At 58.1% G+C, this 26,355-nt stretch overlaps 1 protein-coding gene across 6 annotated transcripts in view; it reads right to left on the minus strand.

The window, feature by feature from the left end:
• Positions 1-1,599: 1,599 nt before the first annotated feature.
• Positions 1,600-26,355, minus strand: part of Begain (brain enriched guanylate kinase associated) — a 35,216-nt gene continuing 10,460 nt past the window's right edge. The window contains exons 2-8 of one of the 6 annotated variants that reach the window (XM_051151399.1): positions 21,571-21,599; positions 10,265-10,354; positions 7,541-7,702; positions 6,315-6,381; positions 5,660-5,767; positions 3,954-4,148; positions 1,600-2,992 (exon numbers count right to left, since the gene is read on the minus strand). In XM_051151399.1, the coding sequence (XP_051007356.1) occupies positions 1,631-2,992; positions 3,954-4,148; positions 5,660-5,767; positions 6,315-6,381; positions 7,541-7,702; positions 10,265-10,354; positions 21,571-21,584 (1,998 nt within the window). In that variant the 5' untranslated portion in view covers positions 21,585-21,599 and the 3' untranslated portion in view covers positions 1,600-1,630. Of the gene's footprint in view, positions 2,993-3,953; positions 4,149-5,659; positions 5,768-6,314; positions 6,382-7,540; positions 7,703-10,264; positions 10,355-21,570; positions 21,600-21,997; positions 22,294-22,419; positions 22,506-26,355 lie in introns of those variants that run through there. The other 5 variants (XM_051151434.1, XM_051151426.1, XM_051151418.1 and 2 more) reach the window with 5 other exon arrangements.

The following is a 26,355-nucleotide window of genomic DNA, read 5'->3' on the forward strand; positions in this document are numbered from 1 at the left end:
GCTGTGTAGATGGCATGGAGGGACAAGAGGAAAGCATCAAACCCCAACCAAGAGGTTCCCTAAAAAAGAAGTGCTGTGGGCCAGAGGGATGCACAGCCTTTGGGGCCTGCTGAGCCTGCTCCAAGCAGCACCCAGCAGTGCTCAGTTCTCCGAGACCAAGTACCCCAAGCTCTAGCTGGTGGTAGCTTTGAAGGCCAAGGCAGAGCTGCTGGGCATGAAGCTGGGACGAGGTGGTTCCCTACAGGAAAGGCTCCCAGCGCCCACAGGAAACAGATGGAAAGCCCTTCAGCAGGAAGGAGCTGCTATCCAAGGCTTTGTAGAAAACCCCACGTTGCCTTTCCAATGGTTGAGTGAGCATGTGCCCGATAACCAGGCATACAAAGAAACAGGGTGGCATGAGCAGGAAGCAAAGACACAGAGCCAGAGTCCTTATGGGAAAAGTGCCAGCCTCTGACCATGAAGTGATCATTCACTGGCTTTGCAGAAATAAGGGTGAGTGTGAAAGAAATTCCATGGAAGAGAAAACTGGACAAGGACACAAGGAGTCTGTGCCAACCAAGTAGCATCTGGACGTGGCAGTAACTGGTAATTGGAATGGAAACTCCATGGCTTTCTATTCGGCAGTCGAGCGGACATGGGAGTGTATGAGCTAGAAGGTAAGCTGTGTAGACCCCTGCAGGGTGAGTCAAAAGGAGGGACACACAGCAGTGCCATCAGAGGACAGAATTGGTGGCTCTGTCACAGAGAGACCAGAGAGGGACACCAGGAAAGAAAAAAGAAAAAACAAACAACAAACAAAAAAACAAAAAACAAAACAAAACAAAAAAAAAAAAACCCAAACCTGAATTCCTTCCACTGGTGTCCTTTATTAATGAATGCGAAATACAGTACTAAGGACAGCATGCATCACAGACAACAGGCGCACAGGGGTGGGGGAGCCTCATGTCTGAGGTAGAGTCGGGTGGTGTGGGGAGGGGAGGGGAAGGGAGGAACGAGCACCGGCTGTTCTGGGGGTGTCACTGGCCCCTCTTGGGCCCACAGGCCGGGCCACGGTAAGAGCTCAGGGTGGAGCAGGGCTGAGTGCTGGCTGCACTGTGAGACGGGTGGGGTGCATAAAGACATTTTCTGCGCCCTAAGTGGCTTTGGTTCCCCTCCTCGGTGGACAGAACTTCAGGCCTCTCTTGTTGCTAGCTTCTCCCCACTTGTGGAGACTGGTCCCTCTAGGGCCCCCCAGCCTCCCCTTCCCTGGGACAAGCCCCACGCACCCTCACTGGAAATGAAGGGGCTTCATGTGGGGGGGCTATCAATGCTACCATCCAGAAGCTGACTGCGAGTGCGCAAAGAAACAGCCTCTTCCCTAAAAAAAATAGTTTCACTTATAAAACGGGGATGCTCACTTCAGGGAAGGGCACAGCGCGTAAATGTTCTGGGTGGAGTTTGCAGCAGAGGCTGGGGTGGACAAGACGATGGCAGAGGGTTTTTTTTCCAGGTTCTACTAGGGTGGTAGTAAGAGGCGGGGGTCAGGAGGAACTGGAATTCCTTGTCAGGGGTTGGGACGTGGGGGTCGGCTACTCCCTATTTGGGGCAGGATAGGTGGGGGGGGGGGCTGACTGTGGCCTGCTGATGGCAGTCAGTTGAGCAAGGTTCCATAGAGCTGGGCTTTAGTGAGACTGTCCTTGCGGCTCAGCCCAGAGCCTCCAGTCCTGGGGAAGGCCTGCTGGGGGCTGAGGCGCGGTGCAGGGTGCATCTCAGGAGAGGCTTCCATGGAGCTGGGCTCCAAGGAATCCCTGGAGCCATGCTCAGGCTCCGGGCTGCTGCCAGCCCCACACAGCTGCACCCCGAGCCTATCCCCATCCCCCTCACTGGGTGCATAGCCAGCGAGCGGGTCAACTGAACGGCTGGGGCTGAGGCTCAGATCGCCACCTGCTCGGAGGAAGCAGGGCTCGGCCAGATGACCCTGGGAAAGGTCATCGCCCTCCGAGAAACTATCGGCCTTGTAGGTGGCATAGAGGGGGCTGGCACGGCCCTCAGCCTTATTGCCTGGGCTGCTGCCACCGCCGCCACCGCCGCCAGCGCCGCCGTAGAAACGTTCTGAGAAGTTGCAGGGCGAAGCGCGGCCTGCGGTGCCCGCCTGGTACGAGTAGGCGCCGACATCCTCGACGCTCAGGGGCCGCCACTGGCCTCGAATGTTCTCCCCGGCAAGTCGGCTACCGCTTGGCTTGGCCCTCAGGCTCCACAGGTTTGGCGGCATCAGAGCCTGCTGGGGACCTGGGGAGGCCGGGAAGCGGTAGGACTCAGCCGGGTACGGAGACACTGTCCGAGCAAAGCCCGGGGCTACCTGGGCCTCGAGCGGGGAGGCCAGGGTGGCCGCGGCCTTGGCGAAGCGAGGGCTGCTCCCATAGGAGGCAGAGGGCGGCTTGCGGTTGAAGAGCTCGTCGCGGCTGTTTAGGTAGATGGCCTGCTGCGAGGCGGTCAGCGTGCTGGCCTGCGCATGCTCCTTCTCCTCGGACGTGGCGCTGAAGCTGGAGTAGGAGCTGGACGTGGGCAGCGAGCCCGCGTAGCCCGGGAAGGCATCGTGGCGGAAAGCCTCAGGGAAGGCCGCCGCCTCGGCCTCCTCCTCCTCCTCTGCCGTGCTGTCGGTGGAGTTCTGCACCCGCAGGAAGCCCACGTCGGTCACCGGGGTGTCCACGCTGGGCCGCCGGTCATGCTGCCGATCTTCTGGGCAGTAGAGAGCCGTGTCGCTGCAGTAGATGTCTCCCTTGTACTGGGGTCGTGGGCACGTCTTCTCCACTCCGTCGCGGAAGGTCAGGTCACGGGCCGAGGCATCCGACATGCGCGAGGACAGGCTGCCAGGGTCGGGCTTCTCCAGCACCTTGGCGATGACGCAGGAGGGCACGCTGTCGGCGTAGGCCGGATGGCAGAGTGGGGACGGCAGGCTGCAGCCATGCTTCTCCATGTGCAGGCTCACGCGCTGCTGGAAGTCCGAGGGCAGCTGGAACGGGCGCGAGGAGGAGAGGAGAGTGGGAACAGGTCATAGTCAGCAAAGCGGCTCAGCCCTGGCCCCCGAGGCCAGGGCCACACCAGCATCATCGACAGACAGAGGCAGACAGACAGACGACGGGCCCCCCTCCAGGTGTCTCACCTCACACCAGCAGGAGCAAACATTAACTCCCAAACACCTGGGGCTCCCCATCATCTCTACCCACCCAGCCTCCTCCAAGGGGCCCAACAGAGGTGGGGGTCAGTCTACAGAAGCCTAGCCAGGCTCCAGTTCTGCGCCCTTTCTGGGTCCTGCCTAGTGAGGGGTGACTTGTTCTTTCCGGCCCACAGCGTCTGTGGGGGCCCCTCCCCCCATGCACTGCTGAACAAGACAGACTTGGAAAACAGATGCAACAAAGATTGAAGGGCCAGTGTCAAGCGCCAAAGGTTTCCACGGAGTGCCTGGTGGCAGGTGGGGACTGTCCCACTACTGTTTGATCTATTTTGTGAGTGTTGTAGGTTTGGTCAGGCCCAGGGAAAGGGGACGAGGACAGACTCCTTGTGTATGTGGCCTGGGATAAACTCTGGCCAGGATGGTCAGGGTGGCTCTCTCTCTCTCTCTCTACTTCTGTTTGCTACCAGGCAAGCCTAGTGCTGACTTGGGCTCTGCTGCCAACTCACTATGTGCCTTCAATGGCGGCCCTGTCCTCGATGTGTGTGCCTTTCTCTGGTATGGACCTGTCTCTAATCGTGACCAAGCCCCATGGTGGCTGTGAGGTACACGTAAGGGTCATTTGCTGTGTCATATCCAGAGACAAGGGGCAGGCCCCCAAAGGAAATAGGTGTGTAACGCAAGGATGGCTCTGGGAAGTGTGGTGTGGCGGCGGCAGGGGGGGGGGCGGTTGAGGGGGGCCACCTTTCATCATCAGGAAGCCAGGACCCAGGTGCACGAAGGGACGAGGGTTCAGGCTCACCGGGTAGCTTCTTCCTGGAGGGTGGGGAGAGGCTTCGGGGTGGGGTGGCCCAAAAGGAGCCGGGTGGTCCTGGGACGGGGCGGGCCTGGCTGTGGGGCGGGGCCACGTTACCTCGGACACCTTATGGACCCTGCCGTAGGTCTGGCTGCACTGCAGCAGCTGGGCCGCTAGATTGCAGTCCTTCTTATAGAGCTCCTGGAAGACAAGAGAAGGGCTTTGGCGCAGACGTCCTGCCCGGTGCCCAGTGCCAGCAGGGCAATGGGAGGGGAGAGCAGAGCAGGGTGGCAGCTTCTGTCCTGTCCCTGTGCTGGCTCCACACTGTCACTGCAGTCTAAGCGTGACCCACTGGTGTGTCAGAGGATGCCCAGTCAATACCAGGCCCTCCACAGGCTGGGGCAGCCACAGGTGGGGCCCCCATCAGCTCTGAGCTCCCAGACGTTGGCAGGCTGGTGCACCAGGTCTGGGATTCCTGTTCCGGTAGCTCCCTGGAGTCCCTCCAAAGACGCCTTGGTGGGAGTGCTGGGTACAAGGGACAAGGATGAACCCCAGCCCTCCCGCTCTGGTCTCCCACTTGTGCGTCAACACACTTCATTGGTTTTGCCTGGCTGGGCTGGGGTCAGGGCAGCTGTGTGACCCCAGGTGCAGGTGGGACCCTGCTCAGCCTCTTGAGCTGAAAACAGATGCAAACAGTAGGAACGAGAGGGTGCTTTCTGCTTTGGAAATAAAATCTCTGTTGCATGTGCCTATGTTGGACTAGTCCTTCCTGTTCTCCAGAAACTACAGCTTGCCTAGGACCCACAGGGCCCAGGACCACTGCCACAGCTCCACTCAAGCAGGATCAGTGTCCTGAGCTGCCTTCTCCGGATCCACCTCTGTACCTGGCCTACATGGGGAAGGAAACTGGGACTTCCAGCCCTTCTCAACTCCTCCCTGAACTGCCTAGGAAAAGAGTTGAAAGTCAGTCCCCTAAGACCCCACAGCAACTGTCACGGGAGCCAGAAGGCTGTGGACACTGCACAGCCAGACCAGGTCAGTAAGTAGGGGATGGTGCTTGGAGAAGCAAGTGACCTTGGAAAGATATGCTCCTTGCTTGGGACCTCTCTGTCCTGGGAAGGGTCCAGGCCACCCGGCCAATGAGTGCCAAATCTCCAAATCCCAAGTGACACACTCTAGTGAAATGAACACAAACAGTTGGCTGTCCAATTAACTGTCTGCTTTTCCCATATGGACTTAAACTCCACAAGGGCAGCCATTTTTCTTTGTCCTGGTCTGTGTTGACCAAACTGTAACCTCAGAACCTTGTATGATCCTGCCGCAAGGAACAGAGGCCAATCAGTGTGTCTGCAGTCAGCCCCCAGGGGACAGTGAGGGGTGTCTGGCCATCTCACGGGGCCCTCTGGGTATCCACACATCTGTGGTACGATACTGGGGCTGGCTGAAGTCAAAAGTTCCCAGGTGCTCTGGGATCTTGTGTGCGATAGATGACCTCCCGCACCCCATCTTCAGTCCTTTCATGAGGGATCTGTCCTTTCCCAGTTGCCCCGAGTACTTCTCCAAGTCCTCACTGCCCTGTCTGTCCCCTCCTCCGGAGCCAGGCTGGAGTCTCTCTGAATCAGAAAGGCCCTGCCAGCCAAGGCTTCCCCTGAGAAGCTCCCAGAAAACACCTGCCAGGTCCTGGTAGAGGCCAAATGCACATGGGCACTCACGTTGTCCTCTGACAGCTTGTCAATGGTCACCTTGGCCTCCAGCAGGTGGCTGTTAAGGGCAACAATCTCATGGCTCATTGCACGTTTTTCTTCCTCATAGTGCTGGCCCTGGGTAATGGGGACAGAAGGAATGGCCAATGGTTAGTGCCATCGCTCAGCTGTTGGGTCAAGGCTTTTGTGAGCCCAGTAGCTCAGAAAGCTAATGGTGCAGGGTTAAGACCACAGACTGACCCAGGTTTGATCCCTTCTTCTACTGAAAAGCTGGGCCAGCCTGGGCCAGTTGACTTCACTGAGTCTCAGTTACCTACTCCTGGTGTCCTGGTTTTAAGGTGGGGACTATGGCTTGCCTTGCCCATCTCACTCAATGAGGTGGGAAAGTGATGCTCATCACTGGCCAGCCCCTCCCCATCCTGCACCGTTTGGTCTTAGCTTGAAGACAGGCAGGCACCGAACACGTGTTACCCTAACAAGAACAAGTGGGACCTCCTCATCCCACTTGGTGATGTGCTAGACCCTTATGGCTATCCTGTGCTGCCTGCACAGGCTTGGCTGCCCCGGACTCCACCTCCTTTTTTATCCCAAGGGCACCTCCCACTCACGGGAACAAACCCCAAGGGGCCACCGAGCGAGAGGGGAGTGTGTGCTGGGGCCTCACCATGCGGTACAGCTTGTCCTCCAGCTCTTGGTTGACCCTCTGCAGCGCCATGTAGTTGCTCTGAATCCTGCAGCAGGAAGTAAACAGGGTCATGACTTGCAAGGCCTGACCTTCCTACAACCCCAGCCACCTCCCTGCCATCATGACCTTCTTAACATGGCCGTCAGGCACCTAAGCCTGTCCCCACCAGCTCTACCTAATTCAGTGCCTGCGCTTAAGAGCTGATCAAAGCCAACCTCTTCTGTCAGAGTGTCTCCTAGGCCATGGCCAAAGCCTCACTGTTCTGCCCACTTGTACTAGGGCTCCTTGGAGAGAACACGGGAAGGCATATTCACAAGAGCCTGTCAGAATGGCACTTATGTCTTAGAAGCTGGCAGGGCAGTTTACAGTTCACCAGTACGCTCAAATGTGTGCGTGTGGCCCTGGGATCAGTGCTGGGAACCAAGATGAGGTCCCACCTGGAAAAGCAGGTAGAGGCGGGAGCGATGTGCTTTGGACTTTTCTTACTGGTGCCGGGGGGGGGGGGTGCGGGGGGGGACTGGCTACGGTGGCAGTGCGTCCTCTAGACAACCTTTGCGGTATTACCGCTGGCTTGCCAATGGGAAAGGGACACAAAAAGATGCTTAATGCAGTTAGTTAAGTGGCAGAGCTGGGACTTCAACCAAGGTCTGGCTGCACTCCCCAAGCTTGGCTTCCACACAGCTTGGTGGTGACATTCGGAAGCCCAGAAGAATGGTGACATTCAAAGAGGGACAAAATGCCCTCAGGACAGCACCAGCTGCTACCCTAAATATTTAAAACAGGCTCAGCCAACAGCAGCCGGCATCTTCTTGCTACTTCTAAGTTGGGGGATGGCCACAATGGGGCTTTAGACAGAAGGAAAACAGTTTAAGAGCTGCCCTCTTCTCATTGCATCCGAGTCCCTGAGCCACTTAAGGATGCAGCCCCTACATTCAAGTTCACCACAGGAGCTTCTGGAAGTGGCCCCTTCCTTCTGTGCAGCCGCTGGCCTGCCCGAAGTCAGAGCAGAGCATGTGTGATGAGGGCGAGGAGCCAGGTCTGGAAGAGGCCTCTGAGAAGAGCCTGCCGCTAGGACCCGTACCATAGGTTCAAGCCCTAGGTGAGCTGCTCTGCTCCAGGTTCTCTAGGCTGGGCCAAACACCCCCAGAGCCGGAACCACTACGGTCCAAATCCTCCCCCTCCACCCGGCACAGCCCCATCTTCACCTGCGCAGCTTCTCGGTGACCTTGTCCAGCTCTTCCTGCGCACGCCTCAGCTCAATCTCCAGGTAATGGCGTGTGGAGTCAAACTCCGTCTCCAGCCTCTCCAGCTTGTGGGTGGTATAGGACAGCCGCTTGCGCAGCTCGCCCTTCTGTTCCTGCAGGGCACTGCAAGACACCAGGCAGCTGGCGAGGCTGTGGCACTGAACGTGGGGGAAACTGAGGGCACACTAGCCAGCCGGGCGTGTGTGGGCATGTACCATGCCCTCGGACCCTACTAGTCCTTGCATGTGTGCACTCGGCCATACTCCCTGCCCTCTGCACCTCTCTCCCCTGGTGGCGGCTGTGCCAGCACTCATGTCCCCTCAGGCGTCAGGACTCTGCAGTCCCCGGGGTATTCATACTTCCCTCCTACCTGAGCCCCACCATGCAAGAGGGTAGTAACTTCTATAAGGGAGGGGGCGGGAGGGAAGTTCAGGTGCTAACACTGGAGGCGGGGTCTAGCAGGTGCTGGGAGCCCAAACTCTGGCCAGATATGTTGTGGGACTTAAGTGTTCTGGGGACAACTCTGACTCAAAACCCAGTGTGGGGTGAGGAGGGTGGGCAGGCATGGCCATCAGAGGTGTCCTCAACCCTGTGAGCATACTACACGAAGTCACAGACACTCTCCCAGCCACCTCTATTAAGCATTCCTGGATTTCTGCCCAGGTCTAAGGGAAGGAGGCGGGTCTTCCCAACAGTCAGTCCCCCCAAGAGAATCCAAAGTAGCCAGGGAAACCCAGTGGCAAGGCACTGCTGCCCACCCAAGCCCAGCTGCCAGGTGTCCAGCTACCTTGCCCAGATGTTTCTATGCTGCTTTCTTCCAGGCAGCCCACCTGGCTGCCTGCGCCAGCCCTCCCAGGCAGCTACTACTCTGGCCTTCCCTTCCTTGTAGGGTGGAAAGCTTCTTGGAGTACCCACTTCACTCAAAGCCAACTTGCAGTAGGCAGCAGCTCGTAAGGTTGGGGGTTCCTTGCAGGGGCTCCTGACTGTGGGCCACCAGCTACAGGAGGTGGCTGTGCCCTTGGGAATAGGCGAGGACCTTGTCTATCTGCTGGGACGGCCCTCTCAGCCTGACTCCTGGCTCATCGCCAGCCTCCAGGCCGAGCTCTTCAGGGGCTGTACCTGCCTGCACTTGGCCTTGACTCTCTCTATGGTCTGTGAGGCAGCCTAACCCACCTGCCTTCAGCCGCTTATCTCTACTCAGTTTGAACCCTGGCCACACTGGAAACACCAAGCTTCCATCCTCCCTCTGCCCCTCCCACCCTGCTTTGAGAATCAACAGCAATGGACTCACAGAAAGCAGTAGAAGCTACATGGTGCATTCTGTGCAGAACTGGGACCCAGCAGGCACCACTCCACAGAGCCTTAGTTTACCCTGGGCTTCCAAACACAGGGTGACTCACTGGTTCACCAGCCCTTCCTGCCCCTACTCCCCCACCCCCACCCCATCAGCCATCACAGCCACCTACCCTTCCAGAACAGTTGTTGGCTAACAGAACCCCAGCTGCTGGGTCTCCAGCCTGCTTGCTCCAGGGGCTCCTTCACTCAGGCCCCTGGCCCAGACACACATCCTCAGTCCTCAGTCCTTCCTAGTGGTGTTCCATGGTCTCTTCTTCCTTGTACCCTGCACCGTCCTACCTGCAGGCCTTTGTCTGGCCTGCCATCATGCCTTGGGTCACGACACACCAGCCTCACCCAGCACCTTCTTGGGCTCCCTCTGCTATCTGTGTCCCATTGCTTCCAGCCTGCCCTCTGAATCTCACAACCTGGAGAGGACCATGGCAACTCCTCCTTGCCCATCCCTCCCATCTGGCCATGACCTGGGGTCAGAAGCTCCTGGGTAGGGAGGACGACCCTGGTGGCTACTTGGGTGTCGCCAGCCTCTCCATTTAGCGTCCTACCCTTCCACAGACTAACTGGATCTCAGCCAGGGCCTCAGTTTCCACACCTGGAAAGCAGAATGGCATACCCATATACAGGGAGCTTGGCTGTCCCTGGTACCCACGATGGGTACCAGAGCCATCTGACACAATGCGATGATGTGGGAGTGTCACTGTGTGAGAGCGGGGCTGCTGGGCTACAGGGAGGCTAGGCTAAGTTGTAGGCTTCTGTGCTCCTAACAGGTGAGGATGTAGTTGCGGAGGTGCCGCAGCTGGGTCAGGGTTTCCTGGCACCCAGGCTTAGCCTTATCTTCTTGGGGGTGGGGGAACAGGGAGGTTTATTTCCATTTACAGTCCATCGAGTCCTCAAGAGGAACCATGGAAACAGCCCCTTAACATATGCACAGTAGATGGGTGGGAGCTGAGGAACTGGGAGTGGCCAGAGCCTCGCCCTCCCCAGGAGTGAGGATGGTGTGGCTTCTTTCTGGTCGTGTCCTGGTAAGGGAAGGAGAGCTGTGTTGTGTGTTTTGTCTTGGGCCTCTTTTCACCCACTGGAAGACCCCAGGAAGACATTAGGATGCTGACCCCAGGTTCAAAAAGGGTCCTGAAGAAGCTGCTCTCCTTTTATAAGGCCTCCCTGACCACTCACAGGAGTGCAAAGATGTAAGGACAATGTCTGTGAACCAAGAGATCTTCTTCTGAGCCTGTCTGTCCTGGGGAGCCAGACGCAGACATGGCACACAAGTCCCGGGACAGACAGAGACACCAAGGAGTCGGGGTGTACAGGTAGAGACAACAGGTGTGTTACCTGTCCCAGAGCGAGGGTAAGGACCTGGCCAGGCGGCCCTGCAGGACTCGGGGCTGCCCGAGGCACGAGGGCACCCAGGGGCTGTGCAGCCTGTGGGCGAAGAGGACAGAGCTGCTCAGAACATGTGGGGGTGCCGTGTCGGGGGCTGAGGCCAAGAGACAAAATAGCAGGATTGTTGGGGGGTGGCAGCTGAGCATTTGATAGCCCTGCTGGTGGTGGCTCTCAAGGCTCTGAGCTCAATGGTGACACTGAATCCCCCTGGGGTAGGGTCCTTTGGTTACCAGCTGGCTTCTTTTGGGGATTCTGTTCCTAGCCACAGGCCTGTACCCTCTATCCTAGCCTCAGGTAGGTTGTAGGAACGAAGGCTCCCCTACTCTTGCTCTAGATCGGCCTGCTCTGGACAGGGGCTGGCTTTCTGGTAGAGGGGCAGGCCGCTCCTCTCTGCAGGGAAGCGATATTGGCCAGTGGATAGACAGCTAGCTACATGAGTGTCCTGTGGGCTGTGGGATCTGCAGATGCTGCTGGGTGTCTCTCCACCCTCTGCTGCGACCTTGCTCATCCACCCCCGTCTGTGGCTGGACAGTGTTTGGGTACAATCAAGTACACAGGTCTGGCTCTGCCCTGCTCTGGTGCCACCCTGCTGGAGGACAGTGCCACACATGTGTGCCTGCCACCGGGCCATGGCCTGCGTGGAACCTGACTGCTTAGGCTTGACACGTGCACTTGAGGGGACACATGGCAGGCATGCTCGGGGCTGAGATCAAGTCAAGCAGCCACTGAGGTGGGCCAGTTACACCCACAAAAGATCCTGGCTGGACGAGGCAGACGTGCCGAGAGTTTGTACAGTCTCACTTAAAAGACTCATTCATTGTACAGACCGTCACAGAAGAAAAGAAATGTCCATTTTTTTTTATGCCTGGGTGGTGGGATGCTGGGTAATTGAAAAAAAAAACGTATATTTTTCAGGGTTGGTCATCTTTTCTACAGACAAAAACAAAACAAAACAAAACCAACAACAAAACAAAACAAAAAACAGAAAAAAAAAAAACTTTACTTAAGATCAGATTTTTACCACTGGAAAAAAGTTTCCATTGGAATCAAGTCATGGGCTGACTGCAGGGGTGGGGTAGGGTGGGGCTCTCTGGGTTCACATGGGAGCCACTCCCAAGACTGTAGAGGGTCAGACAGGCTGGGCTGTCTCCCTTCCTGGCTCGACCAAGGCCAGCAGTGGCCACAGTGTCCTCCTCGAAGCCCTTGCCAACAAGTTTCCAGTCAACAGCCCCTGCTGCAGGGACCTCAGAAGCTTGGGTGGGATGTATCTGGCTGGGAGGGGATGCACGGTCTGATTCTGGCCACTTACAGGGCATTTATTGAGCACCACTGACTGCATGTCTTTGTTCTGAGCCAGGTAACACACGTAAGCGGTCAGTCAGGGTAGCACTTGATGTAGGGTACATCTTCCGCCTCCCCACCCCAATGCCCAGACATGAGGACAGTAGGCTCCAGGGACACCATGCCCTAGTGCCAAGGTCACCAGGCAGGTCTCGGGGCTGAGATACGGACCACCCTACTGCTTTCTTGCATCCCATTCAGGTGAGAAGAGGGAGGAAGCAAGCTGAGACCGCTGGGGAGTACTGTGGCTTGTGGCCAGTGATTGCCCTAGCCTGGTCACCAAGGCCCAGGATGTGTGTGAGCACTGCTTGCTTTCCAGCTTGCCTGGAGCCAGTTTCCTCCATCCTACAGGTGGAAGCGATTCTTTCTCCTAGGCAGGAAACCTGTTGATACATGTCTGTCTTCCTCTCCCAGGAACTGCCTGCGGCCAAAGCAGCTCCAAGAGACCCTAGGGACCAGCAAGGGTCCCTGAAGGTAGAGAAAACTCAGGACACTGAGAGAAACAGCAGGCATAGACCAGAGCCTCCTCACACAGCAACCAAGCAAGGGCTGTCACCACCCATCTTAGATGCAGGCAGCCACAGCCACCTGTGGAGCCCCAAGACTGCCTGTGCTCACTCCAGAGTGCCTGGGCAAGAAAGGTTCCAGCCCCATCCACCGGCTCTACACTCGTAGCCGAAGGCTCCTGAGTTAGTTAGGACATTCTCCCTTCCTAAGTCTCACCAGCCTTCACCCACCCCCTGACCCCCCTGCACCCAGATGTCTGGCCTCCCTCTACTTTCTTGGGAAGCTCAGCTTGATGCTACCTCTCTTGCCTCTGGGGACCTACTCTCACCATGCTGGGCCACCTGTCCTGCCTGGTGACATGGTGACGGGGTGGGGCTGGGCTCTTGGTCACTGCTCCAGCCAGGGTCAGAGGAGGGCCACAGGTTGACTCTGGCCCGGTGTCACTGATGTTCTGTGGGGGCCCTGCAGGATGCCTGTGCTCAGCTTGACTTGCTCTCCAGCATGGCTCAGCCTGGGCCTGCAGTCATGCTCCAACAAGGCCAAATTGCTTGTCATTCTTCACATGCTGAAAGCACTTTCTCATCTTGGTGACTTTGTCCCCATGTCCCCTCTGCCTGCCCAAGGTTAATTCTTCCCCACCTGAAGGCCCAGCTGGCCCACCCTCCCCGAGAAGGTCAAAACCTGCTCCCCTGGCCAGTCAGGGCTGTGCGGGTCTCCTCCACCACCCTGGCCTCCCAACTCAGGCTCTTCTGGCAACTGATTGGCTCATTTCTAACCCCAAGAAGACCACGCCCTGCCTTGGTCACTGCATCCAGCCTAAATGCCCAGATTCCCACCTCTTGGGCCCTTGGTGCCCCAGTCTATACCTGTGTTTGCCTTGGAGGCCGACTGCTCTCCTGCCTCTCCAGGCCCTGGGTCTCCCGGGAGGGTCTCCACCTGCACATCAGCTCCTCTCCGTGCTATTACTGAATAGACAGTCACAGTGCTCTGGCTGGTCACCTGCCTGCTGAGCCTAGGGGCTATGTCAGGTAGTATGGCCAGGCCTGACCCCAGGGCTGCCTTCATGTTCTCAACCAGCCTACAATGCCCATCTTCAAAGCTGTTGCCAAGGGACCTAGCCTGTCCCCTCCTGGGGACCATATGCCCAGGTGGTAGAGACATCTCTAAATGGAGTAGGACAGTCCCGGTGTCCCTGTGATGGTTCCGGGCCACCACTCCTTCCATGGAAAAGCCAGAGCCACCTAGTGTCAGCACCTCAGGCTGCTGGGCAGAGCCTCCTCTTGCTAGTGGTACCCTCTGGGGCTCTGACCTGTGCTGCATTGTGCCTGTTTCTGAGCATCTTTATAGTCTGTTGTGCCATGGTCACCACTGGATGGTTCTACCCTTCATGCCTGTGGCTGCCCTCCCTCAAGGGCAGGCGAGCCATGACCAGCAGATGACTCAACACTCAAGCCTCCCCAGGAGCCTCCATCCATCTTCTCCAGCACCTTCTCAGATCTCCCTTCCCCCGCCCCCACTTTCCACTGGAGGAAACAGGTGCCGGGTAAGGTCAGGCCTGTCTCAGGTCACAGGGCTTGGTTAGGCTCAGGTCTGTGTTGTCTATCCCTGCCCCTGCTCCCCCCGCCCCCACTGGGAGAGGTCAAATGCTAACGTTGTAAGTCTCAGCACTGTGCTGCCATCATGGTCACTGAGGTGTCACAAAACAAACAGCCCCTGAGGAAAGGTCGCACGTGCCCGTGTGCCTTCATGTTGGCACGTGCTGGGGAACGGCATGGATCATGACTTGTGGTCTATTGGCTGTAGCAGGGGGTTGTCTGGAAGGGGCTTGCTGCTAGGGAGAATAGGTCTCCACACACTGGACATCTGCCCTGGTTCTATCTCTATGGCTATACAGCTCGGGCTGCCAGGGCCCCTCTGCCACTCCTTCCTTCTGTGGCAGCGGTCAGGAGCTACTGCAGGAAAAAGCACTCCTTGCCTCATCTTATCAGGCAGCTGCAGCCCTGCCCAGCCACCCTCCTCTGCCAAGGGAGCCATGTGCTGGGAGCTGGGCACCGTGTCCTGGAGAGCCCTTGGGTTGGGCAGAACTAGATGCCCAGGGTAGCTACAGCCCCCCCCGCAACCCCCCACAAGCACACACTAGGACCATCCCCTTCTCTGTCCCTACCCTTCACTCCCAGGCTTCCCTGATGCCCCTCTCACCTACCCAAGGACAGGGGTTTCCACCTGTCTCTGCCCCCCCCCCACCCCAGCACCTCTTCCTCCTCCCACCCACCTACAGCAGGGAGCACAGGAAGCTGTCCAAGGGAACCTCCACAGATGTCACCCCCATGTGCCACCTACCCGCATCTGCCTGACACCTGTGCTGTGCACCTGGCACAACCCTCTAGGCCCTGCCTGCTTTCTGTCGGCTCCAGCTCAGGCCTTTTTTTCCTGAATCAGTTGGCCTCCTCTTTCTAGATCATTCTCTCCAGCAGTCCTGTAGGTGGCTTCTTTTCACACTTCAGTAACCACCTTCCCTGATCTTCAGGCGCTGTCCGTTCTGCTGCCGGAAATGCGTTCTGTCCTTGCTTTCTGTCTCTGTGTTCCCACCAGGCTAGCGGTGGTGAATAACGCCTGTCACTCCCTTCTTGTCCCTCACCTGGCATCTGGCCGGCTGGCTACCCCTACCCAGCATCCTTTGAGGATGCTGCTCATGTCTGCTTCCCATCGGCAGCCTCTCTCTTCCCCTGGGTGCACACATGCACAATAATCCTCAGCAGCAAATATTATGGGCTGCCAGGGTCCCCAGTGCATCTCATTCTAGCTGTCTCCATCCTGCTGCCTTACGTGTCTGCAGGGCTCGTGAGAAGCCCTCCAGAGACAGCTTCTCTCATGTCTGAAAGGTCCTGGACACTGCCCACCCTCCCATTAGCTCTGCCTACAGGATGTGCCACCCACCTCAACCTTGCCCTCTCAGCCTCCAGCCCCAGTCTTGAAGCGGTCACTCTGCATTGGGAGCTGGGGTCTGGGGATGGTGTGGAGGCTGGACCTCCCAGGGGAAGACATAGGCTCTAGGGGTGGCCCGCACTGGAGACCTGGCCAGCACTGTGTTTGGGGCATCCTGGGTGGGTCTAGTAGGAACAGGAGCCTGGCAGAGGCTAAGCCGAGAAGCCACCACGGGTCCTAGGAGCATCTACAGTGCCCAGCTTCACTGGGTCTCCTGCCTTTTCTGCCTGGCCCTCTTATCTCTGCCCCTCACCCCACCAGGCTGTCCCCCATCCTAAGACAGGATCAGTATGCACGAGACGGCAACGAATGGATGTCCTCAAAGTGAGCCTCGGTATCAACAGTAGCTCCTCAGGGACTTCCAAATGTCCCCTGGGCGCCACGCCCCTCAGAGCCCAGGGAAGGGGGCTGCAGTGCCACCTGGACACCAAGCTGGTTGGAGGACAAACCTTCAGGACCCTCACCGCTATCAATGGACATGGGCAAACTGGCTAGCGGAGCAGCAGTAGGAGGCCTGCTTTCTCCGCTCTGCAACCACAAAGCTATTGTGGTCTGGGATGGTACGAGGCCACTGGGCAAGGTGGACAGTCTCTGCCTGGGACCCTCAACACCTAGGTCTCCAGAGACATCCAGGTTCCAAAGTCAGGTTCCTCCTCACCCCCACTGGTCTGCCCCTCTGTATGTGTGCATGCACTCTCACATAAGCTGTCTCTAGGGCAAACCTTGTCGCACAGGAAAGGGCTGTGGTGATGACAGCATTTAGATGGAGGCACCCCATGAGGAAGGAGGCTGCCTTTGGGGTGCCTCGGTTTCCCTATCTGAAGCAAAAACCCTTGTGGCCACTCGTGACTACCATGACTTCCCTCCAGAGACTCGCCCTATGTTCCCCAAGCCTCTCTTCATCCCTGTCCCAGGGTCATGAGGTCTCTTGATGCCCGGTGCCCCTGCTAGGGATGCGGGCAGAATGCCTACCAGCGGGTAGAGGGCTACCTGGACCACTGACCACTGTGGGGCATGTTCAGAGCAGGCGGCCCCTGTGCAGTGGGGAAGGCCCCGTTCTCATGGCTGTTTTCATTTTATAATTTTTAATATTTATTTTACATGTATGCAAATTTTACTTGCATGCATGTCTGTGTATCATGTGTATGCCTGGTACCCCTAGAGATCAGAAGAGGATGTTGGATCCCCTAGAATCAGAACTGTGGACAGTTCTGAGCTACTGTGTATGTACTGGGAATCGAACTTGGGTCGTTTGCAAGAACAAGTGCTCTTAACTGCTGAGCCATCTCTCTAGTCCCGTGTGTGTGTTTTCTTGTCCAGGGTTGCCATGGCAGCACAGCAGGGACAAAGGCCCTTTGAGAGTTACGCACTTTGTAGCATGACTTAGGTCTCTATAGCAGAGCATCAAGTTCATGAAGACACATTCAATCTATCCAAAATAGGTGCCATTCTCAGAGAATCAGAGAGGCTCAGAAGTTTACTCAAGGCCACACAGCCACTAAGTAGAGATCTGGCATTCAAGCTAGGAAAGTGACTCCAATTTCATAAAATGACATATTCCATGAAGGAGGCTTTGCAGAGCAGGTTCCTAGCTGGGCTGTGGAGACAGAAGATTTTTTAAAGGGAAAAACAGTGAGAAAGAAGGAAAACAAAAACAAAAACAAAAACAAAAAAACACTTCAAGTGCCAGGCCCCTTGACAATGGTTTGGTCTCTCATGAAGAAAGAATTCAAGAGGAGGTAGTCATTCACAACTTAGTGAGAATTAGGTTTCCTCTAGCACCACTAGATTTAGAAGTAGAGGTGGGAGCCTCTTTGGTGAGAGGCCTGACCAGCAGGCTAGTGAGTGGGTGGGCTAGAGGGAAAAGAAATGAAGAGTAAGGGAACTGATATGGGGAGGTGGCCCCACAGGCAAGGAGACCCAGGCCTGTGAAAAGCACAAGTCTCCTCAAAGATGTCCCCATCATGTCTGTCAGTAAGTCAGGCGCAGCACTTGTCACGCCACAGCAGATCTGGCTCTGTGGACTCTGTCTCTACTCAGAACCCCTGTAGTTCTTACCTGGCCATGTCCTGCCTGCCTGGAGCTCAGGCTCTGCTTGTTCTTCACAGCTGGCTACATTCCCAGGCTTGCAAGACCACCCCCCAGCCCCCCCCCCCCCCCGCCCTGCCAAATGCTGGTCATCCTCCCATTTCTGTCCCCAAAGCACTTGGGATGGTGAATTTTACTTGTGTAGAAAAGTTTCTGTCTCCGGTAACTTGAGTGTTTCTTCTATATCCTCCTTGATTTCAATGCCCTTGGTAAACAGTGGCACTTAATAAATGTGCTGAGCCTGTGATCGCCAAGCAAACTAAAGTCCAGGTGACAAGCCGGAGGGCCAAGGCCAGACCTTCAGGGCAGGTAGGGAGGGCAGGGCGGATCCGGTGAGTGGGGGCAGATGTGCAGGGTCGGGGTGGCGTGGCGCTGGGGGCTGCACAAGGGGCCCCCGGGGAGCAGGTGTCTGGAGTCCGGGTGGCCATCCTCAGCCTTGGCTTCAGGAGAGGTAAATATGCGGGTGACAGCCACTAGCTTCTCTGGAGCCAGCCTGCTGCGCCCCTCCCCCACTGTCCCAGCATGGCAGATAGCCTGGCCTGCACAAGCTCCACAGGAGCAGTAAGGTGAATAGGTCAAGGTGTGGGCCAAATGCTCGAGCAGGTGTGCCTGTGAAAATAATACCAACCTCAGGACACAGGGACCAAGTTCAAGGAGAAGGAAGCCATGCAGGTCACCTGAAAATCCATTAGTGGCACAAAAGACTTCAAACAGAAAGCTGGAGCAGGCGGGCTTTGGTGTGGAGTGTCTGCTAGCACTGAGGCCCGAGTGCCACCCAGCACTCCAGCTTGAGATGTGCAACAGTGTCAAAGCCGTGAAGTCCTGTCCACCCAAGGACCACAGTGAGCGGCATACTGTGGCAGGAGCTCCTGACCTGCTGGAACCCGCTGTATAAAGAGTACGCACAGTCCACAGTCACACTGGATCCCTGGGGAGAAGTGTCTGCAGATGCCATCCAAGAGGGACAGCAAATGGAAGGGATCCAGCTAGGAGAGACCCCATGTCCACACTTGATGGGGGGGGGAGTTGGTGAGGACCTGGGCAATGCCATGCCACACACACACACACAGACCACTTGCCCATGGACGTCTACAGCAGCTCTGCTTACCTTGACCAACCACTAAGGAATGTCTGTGGCTCAGGGGAATGGCCAATCACTGGGGCGACTCCCACAGCCAACCAGCCCTGAGGCGCAGATGGGGATTCAAGTGAACCGCTCATGGGTTCAAAAGCCAGGGTCCTGGTGTCTCTGAGGTGGGGGCTGCGTTTGGGAGAGGGTCTTGGAAATGTAGGGTGGCTAGCAGTGTGCAGACAGTCCCCAGGCTCGCTCTACCCTCACGGCTAGCCATGCAGCTGATCATGAGTTGTTGTTTCTCTGGAGACTACCATGTCCCACCGCTTCAAGGATGGGCTTTGGCAGAAGGCGTGGCCCCCAGTGAAGGGTCTCTGGCCTTGCCAAGTACCCCTTGCACCTCAGGACAGAGAAGCTGCAGCTCAGAAAGAGAAAGAGGGGCACTGCCTACCAGGGCAGCAGAGAGAGGCCCATGGCCACCAGGCATCCAGCAGCTGCGATGCAGAGACGTCCCGGTGCTGCAGTGTCATAGAAAGTTCTACACACAGCTGGAGGTGGAGCAGCTGAGCAGGATGTGGAGGACTCAGGGGGAGATGTGGGGCCTCAGCCAGGGGGCCTGGCCATCTATAGGTATGGTTGTTGCACCCACTATGTGCCACCGGGCCAAAGGAGTTCCTACTGTGTGCAAGTGTCTGCCAGGCACTGGGGCTAGCAGGTGAGAGGTTAGAGCCAAGTCCTGCTCTCAGGGTGCCCACACGAGGCGCTGAGGAGAGGAAGCTCATTTTAGGTGTTTGGGACAGCCCCCAGCCTCCACTCCACACGCCCCCTCTGTCCCATATTGTTTCCTGAGCCCAGAGGTCTTTGCACAGTTGGAGGGTTCCTGTCTAACCTGTCATTCTGAGCCCCAATTCAGGCATCTTAAGAATCCTTTTCCAGTACCTCAGGAGGCTAATGTCCCTAGCCTGCTACTGGGGCATCCTGGGCAGACCTCACTGTCCCTTATACCCTAACCTGTGTGCCTGCTTTGAATGCTGAGCTGGGTCTCAGCATCCTGGACAGGGCCTGGTGCACAGCCCTCCTCACCCCCACCCCCCACTCCCGGTAAGACCCAGTGGGAAGGGTCATGAAAACCTAACAGTAGGGAAAAGGCTTCCTGGGCAGGGACAACCATGGGGAGGGCAGTCATTGGCTGAGGGATGTGGAGAGGGAGTCTCTACAGAGGGGTGAGGAATGTGAGAGCCCAGCCCTCTGTCTGCTCACAGAAGGCTGCCACCCAAATCATTCTTAAGTTAGCCACCCTGGCTCAAGCCTGGGGAGGGTGGGTGGGTGGCGGGGTGGGAGGGGCCAAGGCTGGACCTCCCAGAACTCAACCTAGTTCTAAAGCCCAGGCTATGGCTTAGAGAGCCAGAAGGCGGAACCAAGCTCATACCACCTTCTCTCTAGATCCCTAGGGCCCTGCCACTCAACCCTTTCTTCCTGCCTGGGGCTAGTGGGCTGCCCCCTTTCCAGGGACAGGCTCCAGGCCCAAGACCAGACACCTGTCCTCCGCCTTCCAACAGTCCTAGGTAGGAACATTCATTCTGCAGCCGAGGAAACTCAACCCTGGGAGAGGAGGACTTTACAAAAAGCTAGATCTGTGGAGCCCCAAATCTTGGGGCCACCTTGAAGGGGCCATGTGACTGGATTCCCTTAGCCTCTCCTTCCTCAGGCCCAACCCTCATCTTCAGTCAGAAACCCACTGTAGCTCTCAGTACCCATACCATCAGGGAGGAATGTTCTGGAAGGAGCTGGGGGACAGAGTGCTAGAGGACCAGCAGCTGACAACAATGGGACCCTCACCAATTTCAGGGGGGATAGGACCCTTCCCAGCCCAATTCAGGAGGCATACTGAGTCCCATCTTCAAGACCCCTCCACATCTGGAAGGTCATGTGATCCAATTCAGTCCAGGGGCTCAGGCTTTAGCCACTGTTCCCAACCCTCCCCTTTGAGCTGAGGAATGGACATCGGCCTACCTATGGCCCCAGTCAGATTGACCAGACCCCAGGCCTGACACAGACCACACTCAAGACCCTTGGTTGAGCAGAGGGAGAGAGGGAGAGAGAGAGGTAGGGAGAGAAGGAGAGAGGGAGAGAGGGAAGTTTAGGTAGTCTGTCTGGTTTCTTGAAACCTCTGATTTTTTCTCCAGCCCCTGTTGGGTTGAACAGTGTCCCCTCCCTCAGTGTGGGGGTGATGATGAACAACAGCCAATGGGGGACACAGGTGAGGGTTCTGACCTGGGGAGGGAAGCCTGGGTTCTGGCCTGAGGTCATTGCTATGGCTCTAGACAGAACTGTGGCTGTCTAGGCCTGGATAGCTCTACTTGGGCCTGGACCATGCAAGGTGGGCCTTGGCCCACTGACATCAGGTTTTGTTCTGAGGTCCCAAGAGGCTGGACCCCTCCCAGCTCAAGATATGCTGGTTCCAGGCCTGTGACCCTATGTTTTTGTCCCCAGATACCTGGGTATCTGAGACCACTCATCAGTACTGAAGGTCAGCTGGGAAGGCCCAGCCCCTCCCCGGGAGCCAGGCCCTACCCCTCAGGGACCAGTGGCCTGCTACCCATTTCTTTCCATACTGACAATTTTGGCCTTGGAAAAAGGGGCCAAGAGACCCTCCAAGCCAGGGGCGATGGCCCCGAACCTAGCACCAAAGGACCAGGCCTACTGACCACACAGCCTGGGCCCTGACTCGGGAGGAAAACACCGTGGGGGGGGAGGGGGGGTTGTCCGAAGGTAAGGGCGATGGCGCCAGAAGCCGCGAATATTCAAATAGGCTGGTCCCTGGCTAGCCGCGCGCTGGGCCCCTCGGAGTCCGGGGCCCCGCTCTATGTTGGGGTGCGCGGGAAGGCCTTGGGGGCGCTTTGGGCCGCGGCTGCGGGGTTCCCCCAAAATGGCTCCAAGACGCGGGGCCTGGGCAGCCGCGCGGGCTCCTTCCCCGCCCGCCGCCATCGGCGCAAACTTCGCCACCCCGGCCGCGACAACTGTCGGCGCAACGGCTGGGACCCGGGGCCGGGGTCCCGGGGTCCCAGGGGACAAGCGCGCGAGGGCCTCGGGGACTGGCCCGGGATGACGCCCCTGTCGCCGCTGCCCCGAGCCCCGTGCGCTGCCCCGCGCCCAGCCGCTCACCCCGGCCCGCTACCCGCTCCCACCCCGCGCCCACCGGGCCCCGCCGAGCCCCCCAGTCCTCCCTCTCCCTCACCCCCAGCCCGCCCGCGGCACTCACCTGAGTTTCTCCATGTCTGCGGCAGAGGCCTGCGGAGAGCAAAGGAGAGGGGTCAGCGCGCAGCAGGGCGCCCCGCTGGCCCGTTCCGTGGGCAGCCCCGCACACGCCCTAGCCCGCACCCCCGTGCCTCAGTGGGCGCGCCGGGCCGAGGCCGTGTAACAGGTGAGCCGGCCCGGGCCGCTGCCGAGTTACGCCCCCCGGGCCGAGCCGGAGACCGGTCGGGGACGTGGGGTGCAGCGGCCCGGGCGGCTAGCGGCATCGCCAGTGGAGGGGCCCCGCCGTGCCCGTCGACTCTCGGGCGGCTACGGCCCCCGCCGCTCCCCAGCCCGCCGTTAACCCCTGCTGCCCCGTTCCCTCCCTCCTCTGTCCCTCCCGAGCCGGGCAGCGCAGGAGCGCCGAGTCGCTAGAGAGTGTTGGAACCTCGCACCCGGCCGGCGCTCACGCAGCCCGAGGGGAACGGCATCGGACGCCTGGCACTCTCGCTTCTGTCTGGGACCCAGCAGCCCTCCGATCCCGGGGTTCGGGGCCTGCCCCCTCTCCTGGGCCTGAGGGATTAACCCCGGCGCGTCCGGTTCTCCGGCGGGGCTCTTGGCTGCTGGCGCAGACCCGCCCGCGCGCGGCGTGCAGTTCCTCAGAGCTGGACAGCCCCTCCGCTCGTCCGGGACCCACTAGCCCCTGTTAACCCTGCGGGTTCCAACGAACCACGGGGACAGAGAGCGGCCCGAGCGGGATCGCACTTCCTGCGCGCAACGGGCTCTCCTGCGCTCGGCCGTGGCCGCCCCGGGGCTGCCCCCGCCCTCCTGCGAAAAGGCTGTGCTGGAGTCTGAACCCTGGGACGACGCCACAGACCTGGGAAGACTGATGGCTGCCCATCCCGGACCCTCGCGATGGGCGCCGCCGCCGCGTCCGCCGGGAGCGCGCTCCGCTCGGTCCGGGCCCCACACCGCCTCCCCCACCGCCCCGCCGAGCGAGGGCGCAGCCCGGCCTCGGAGCCGCGGTTAGGCTCGGCCAACAACTTCCCCAGCGCCAGAGCAGGCCTCCCTGCGCTCCCCCAGCCTCAGTTTCCTCGCTTGAAATCAGGAGGAGGGAAGGCGGGAGGAGCTCGGCTAGGCGCGCTCTGCTGCCCTCCAGCTCTGGCGGGCAGCAGAGGGGCTGGGTTAGAGAAAGGACCCCTGGGGCGCCCGGTGGGCTTCCCTCCCCTCACACTTTAATAAAAGTTTACAAAAAGCACGAGCCCAGACCCCCTTCTACGAGTAATCCTGCAGAAGTACAGTTCTCTAGTTAGAGTTTGGAGCATACCAGCACGACCCCCGCCCCCAGCGCCCCTCTTCCCCAGGCCCACCTTTCCGAGTCCCCATGACAGCGCTCATCTCCTGCATTGGGTCCCAGCATATAGCAGGAGCTCAATAAACACGGACAGTGCATGCCTGGGTCCTATGGCACCAAAGTACGGCTTCTCCAGCCTTCCCTTGGCTGGCTGTGAGTTTCCACGCAGGAGCCCCGGATCTCCCCAGGACACCCAGCACCCAGCAGTCTTGGCCTCCTAGAGCCAGCCAGCGCAGGGTGGGAGGAGCCGTCCACTTGCAGGGTCAGAGCCAGCCAGGATGAAACCAACCCCCCCCAATCCAAGTGTTCATCTACCCATCCATCCACCAATTGCTCCCCACTCACTCGGTGGCTGATGGGATTTTACCACTGGGGAGGAGCGCAAAGGAGGACTGCGGGCTCTCCAGGGGCTAATCTGGGGGCACACCTCCACCCCAAGTCTAGGGTCCATCTTAAAGAAAGCCACTTGCCCCCAGCCAAGGGCGGTAGCTCCTTTCAGCCACCAGGCCCTGGATCTACAAGAAGCCAGGCCCTCAAGCTGACAGGCCTTGTTCAGGTTTGGACGCCATTCATAAGAGGCCTCTTCCACCCAAAGGCAGGGGCCATCCCTCATCTGTCTTCGGCCTCCTCAATCACTCACAGTGAATGACCTGCCAGGGCATTTGTCTGGAATTAATAAGAATGTATTAAAATTTAATTTTAAAAAGCTTGCATCAATTATTTACATTGACTATTTCGGCTCTTCTAGAAGGTCCTTCTGGGAAACCCCCACTTCCCAAGGGACTGGGAAAGAGGCAAGGAGGAAGGTAGCTTTGTGGCTGGGGGTGGGGGTGGGGGCAGGGCAGGAGACAATGGGATTGAAGCCTCGGCCCTTTCCTTAGCTGTTGCAGATTCTGGCCCCTGGCTTTGATCCTCCTCGGACCAGTGGGTCAGCATGGCCCTGGCCTTTACAGTCTCCCTCCACAAGCAGGGAGGATGGAGGTGGCTACTGGGTTTAGTTCCAGCTAGGCTTTCATCTTTGCCAGTGGCATCCACAGCAGTCTGGCCTGGTGGAGGAGGGGTCATCCAGCATGGTGTTTCAGGAACTGGGAACCCCCTTTCCCCCGACCCCCTTACCCCCGGGGCCGGGCCATGGTTGTTGTCAGAGTGCATTGCAAGTCTTGTGGTCGCCTTCACTAACCTCTCAGACCTGGGGAAGCATCTACAGAGGAAGGTGGAGGTTGGGACCAGTGGTCCAGGGGACCTCTGCTTTCTGTCACCGCTATTTGTGGACAGACATGTCTCTCTTCCTCAGGCACTTGCCACCGCCTGCAGGGCCTGTGATGCCTCCCAAGTGCCAATTCTATCACGTGTCCTGAGCCTCAGGCTGGACTCCCTGCGACCAGGGTGGACCACCTTTTCCCTGTCGCTTGCATCTTTATTTCCTGCAAAATTCGCATTAAGACAAGTGCAAAATGACAGAGGCCCAGAGGCTTCCCTTGACCTGGCACCCTCCCTGTGTCTCCTAGTAGGCACAATGGCTTGCAAATCCCTTGTGCTGTATCTTGGTAAGGACTGGAATCCTGCTTAGCAGTGACCCCACCCTTCCCCACACAGGCCACCCTGTTTCCTGTCTCAGGACCTTTGCCCCTCTAGAATGCTATGCCCAGACCTCTTCCCAGCTGATGCCTTTGTCTCTGGCTACCCAGGCAGTGTGGGACCCTCACATTGGTTACTGTGCCACTGTGGCCAGGGCAAGGTGGCATTCCAACGCACAGGTATGGACAGTCTGTGTAAATGAAGGTGCTTTGATCCAGTCCGATTATCAGAGGCACATGCCCTCCCTGACCCCCACTGAAGTCTGTCTCTGACAGCTGGAGGCCTGGGCCCTGCGTACCCAGTGAATAGCTCTGCTCTGTGAAGCTATGAGCGTTTCCAGCTCCACACACAGCCTAGGCACATACTAAAGTCACCTCAAAGGAGCAAGTCAGGCTGCTGGAAGGGCCTGCCTGCATGGAGCCTGGGCTCTGGACTTGCCTTGAGACCTGAGTCTACCCTCGCCTTTCTTGCCTTGGCTGTTTCTCTTTCACTTCTACCCTAACAGGAGCTGAGGAAACAACCTGAACCTGTGGGGGATGGGCAGGACCTACCCCTTACTGACTGCAGTGCGGGGCGCAGCGGTGGGGGTGGGGGTGTCTCTTGTGTGATCTCAGACCTCAGAGGAGGCTCTCCCCTGCTCACCCTCCCTGGGAGGCTCTGTGCCTCATCTAGGAAGGAGGGGTGGAAAAATCCTCCAGAGCAACAAGTGGCCCGGAAGAGGCTTTCCTGAGGACTGGGCTGTAAAGGGTGCCTACTCCAGAGAGCCAGCCTTTGTATTGCTATTTGGAGAGGACTCCTCCCACGGGATCTCACTTTGCTCCCGGGATTCTTGCATTCATTCAACAAACACGGAGCTGGGAGGCTGAGGCCCGCTGTTGGGGGGAGGGCAGTGTCTACCCCAGCTGAGTACACTCCCAGGGGTCTAGCTGAAGGTCCTGCATCGGGCCTGGCATGTGCCAGGTAGAGGTGGAAAGGCTGGGGGGCACAGGCTGGCTAGAGATGGTACAGATGAGTGAGGATGCGGGTCTGACGCTGCCTGCACAGTCAGTGAAGGGAGGCACCAATGGAGACATGGGAACCTGGAGTCAGTGTGGACCGGGGCCAGGAAGTGCAGCTCCAGGAGTGGACGACCAGAAGTGGCATTTATGCCCTGACACTGGTCAGTATAGCCAATAGAGGTCACAGGAACCAGGACGGTACCCGTAGGCTCCATCATGACCAGAAGCAAACAGGAAGCATAGGGCTGTCCAGGGGTGGCGGGGTGGGGTGGGAGAGTCATCTTTGTGCCATGGCTGGGTCATGGGAGAATTGAGGATAGGATCTAGCATCCCTCGGCAACCCCCTGCCCCCTCCCCAGGACTTTGTGTTGTAGGGTCCCCATGGCAACCTCAGCTGATGGGGGCAAGGAGACTGTCCATCCAGGGCTGCCTAGCAAGTTAGCATGGCTTGGCGCTGGCCCAGGAGGGGGGCAGGCTATCCTTCTTTAGGTTCAGTAGATCCTGCCTCCCTGGGTTTTTCTGGGCTCAGTGGGCTCACAGGGATCCCCTTGCAACCCCACTACATTCGTCACCAAGGCCTGTGCCTGCAAACTGGCCTACCAGGCTAAATCTGGCCTGCTAGCATGTTGTATTTGGCCTGTTTGAGGTTTCTTTCTTTCGTGTTTTTTTTTTTTTTTTAATGTTTGAGCCAACATTTAAAAATTGGAAGAGTTTACATTTTAAAATCCGTATTTTTGGCTTCTGCTGAAGAATTTGGAAGATCTAGCGACTCCATCCCACATCCCCACATGGTAGGAGCTGGGAGCACGAAGCAGCTGCCCCTCGGTGGCACCCGGTCCCCCCCACCCCCCGCCAGAGGAAGGCACTTGTCAAACTCACAGGG

Source organism: Acomys russatus, chromosome 1 (assembly GCF_903995435.1).
Source record: "Acomys russatus chromosome 1, mAcoRus1.1, whole genome shotgun sequence".
NCBI classification, from domain to species: domain Eukaryota; kingdom Metazoa; phylum Chordata; class Mammalia; order Rodentia; family Muridae; genus Acomys; species Acomys russatus.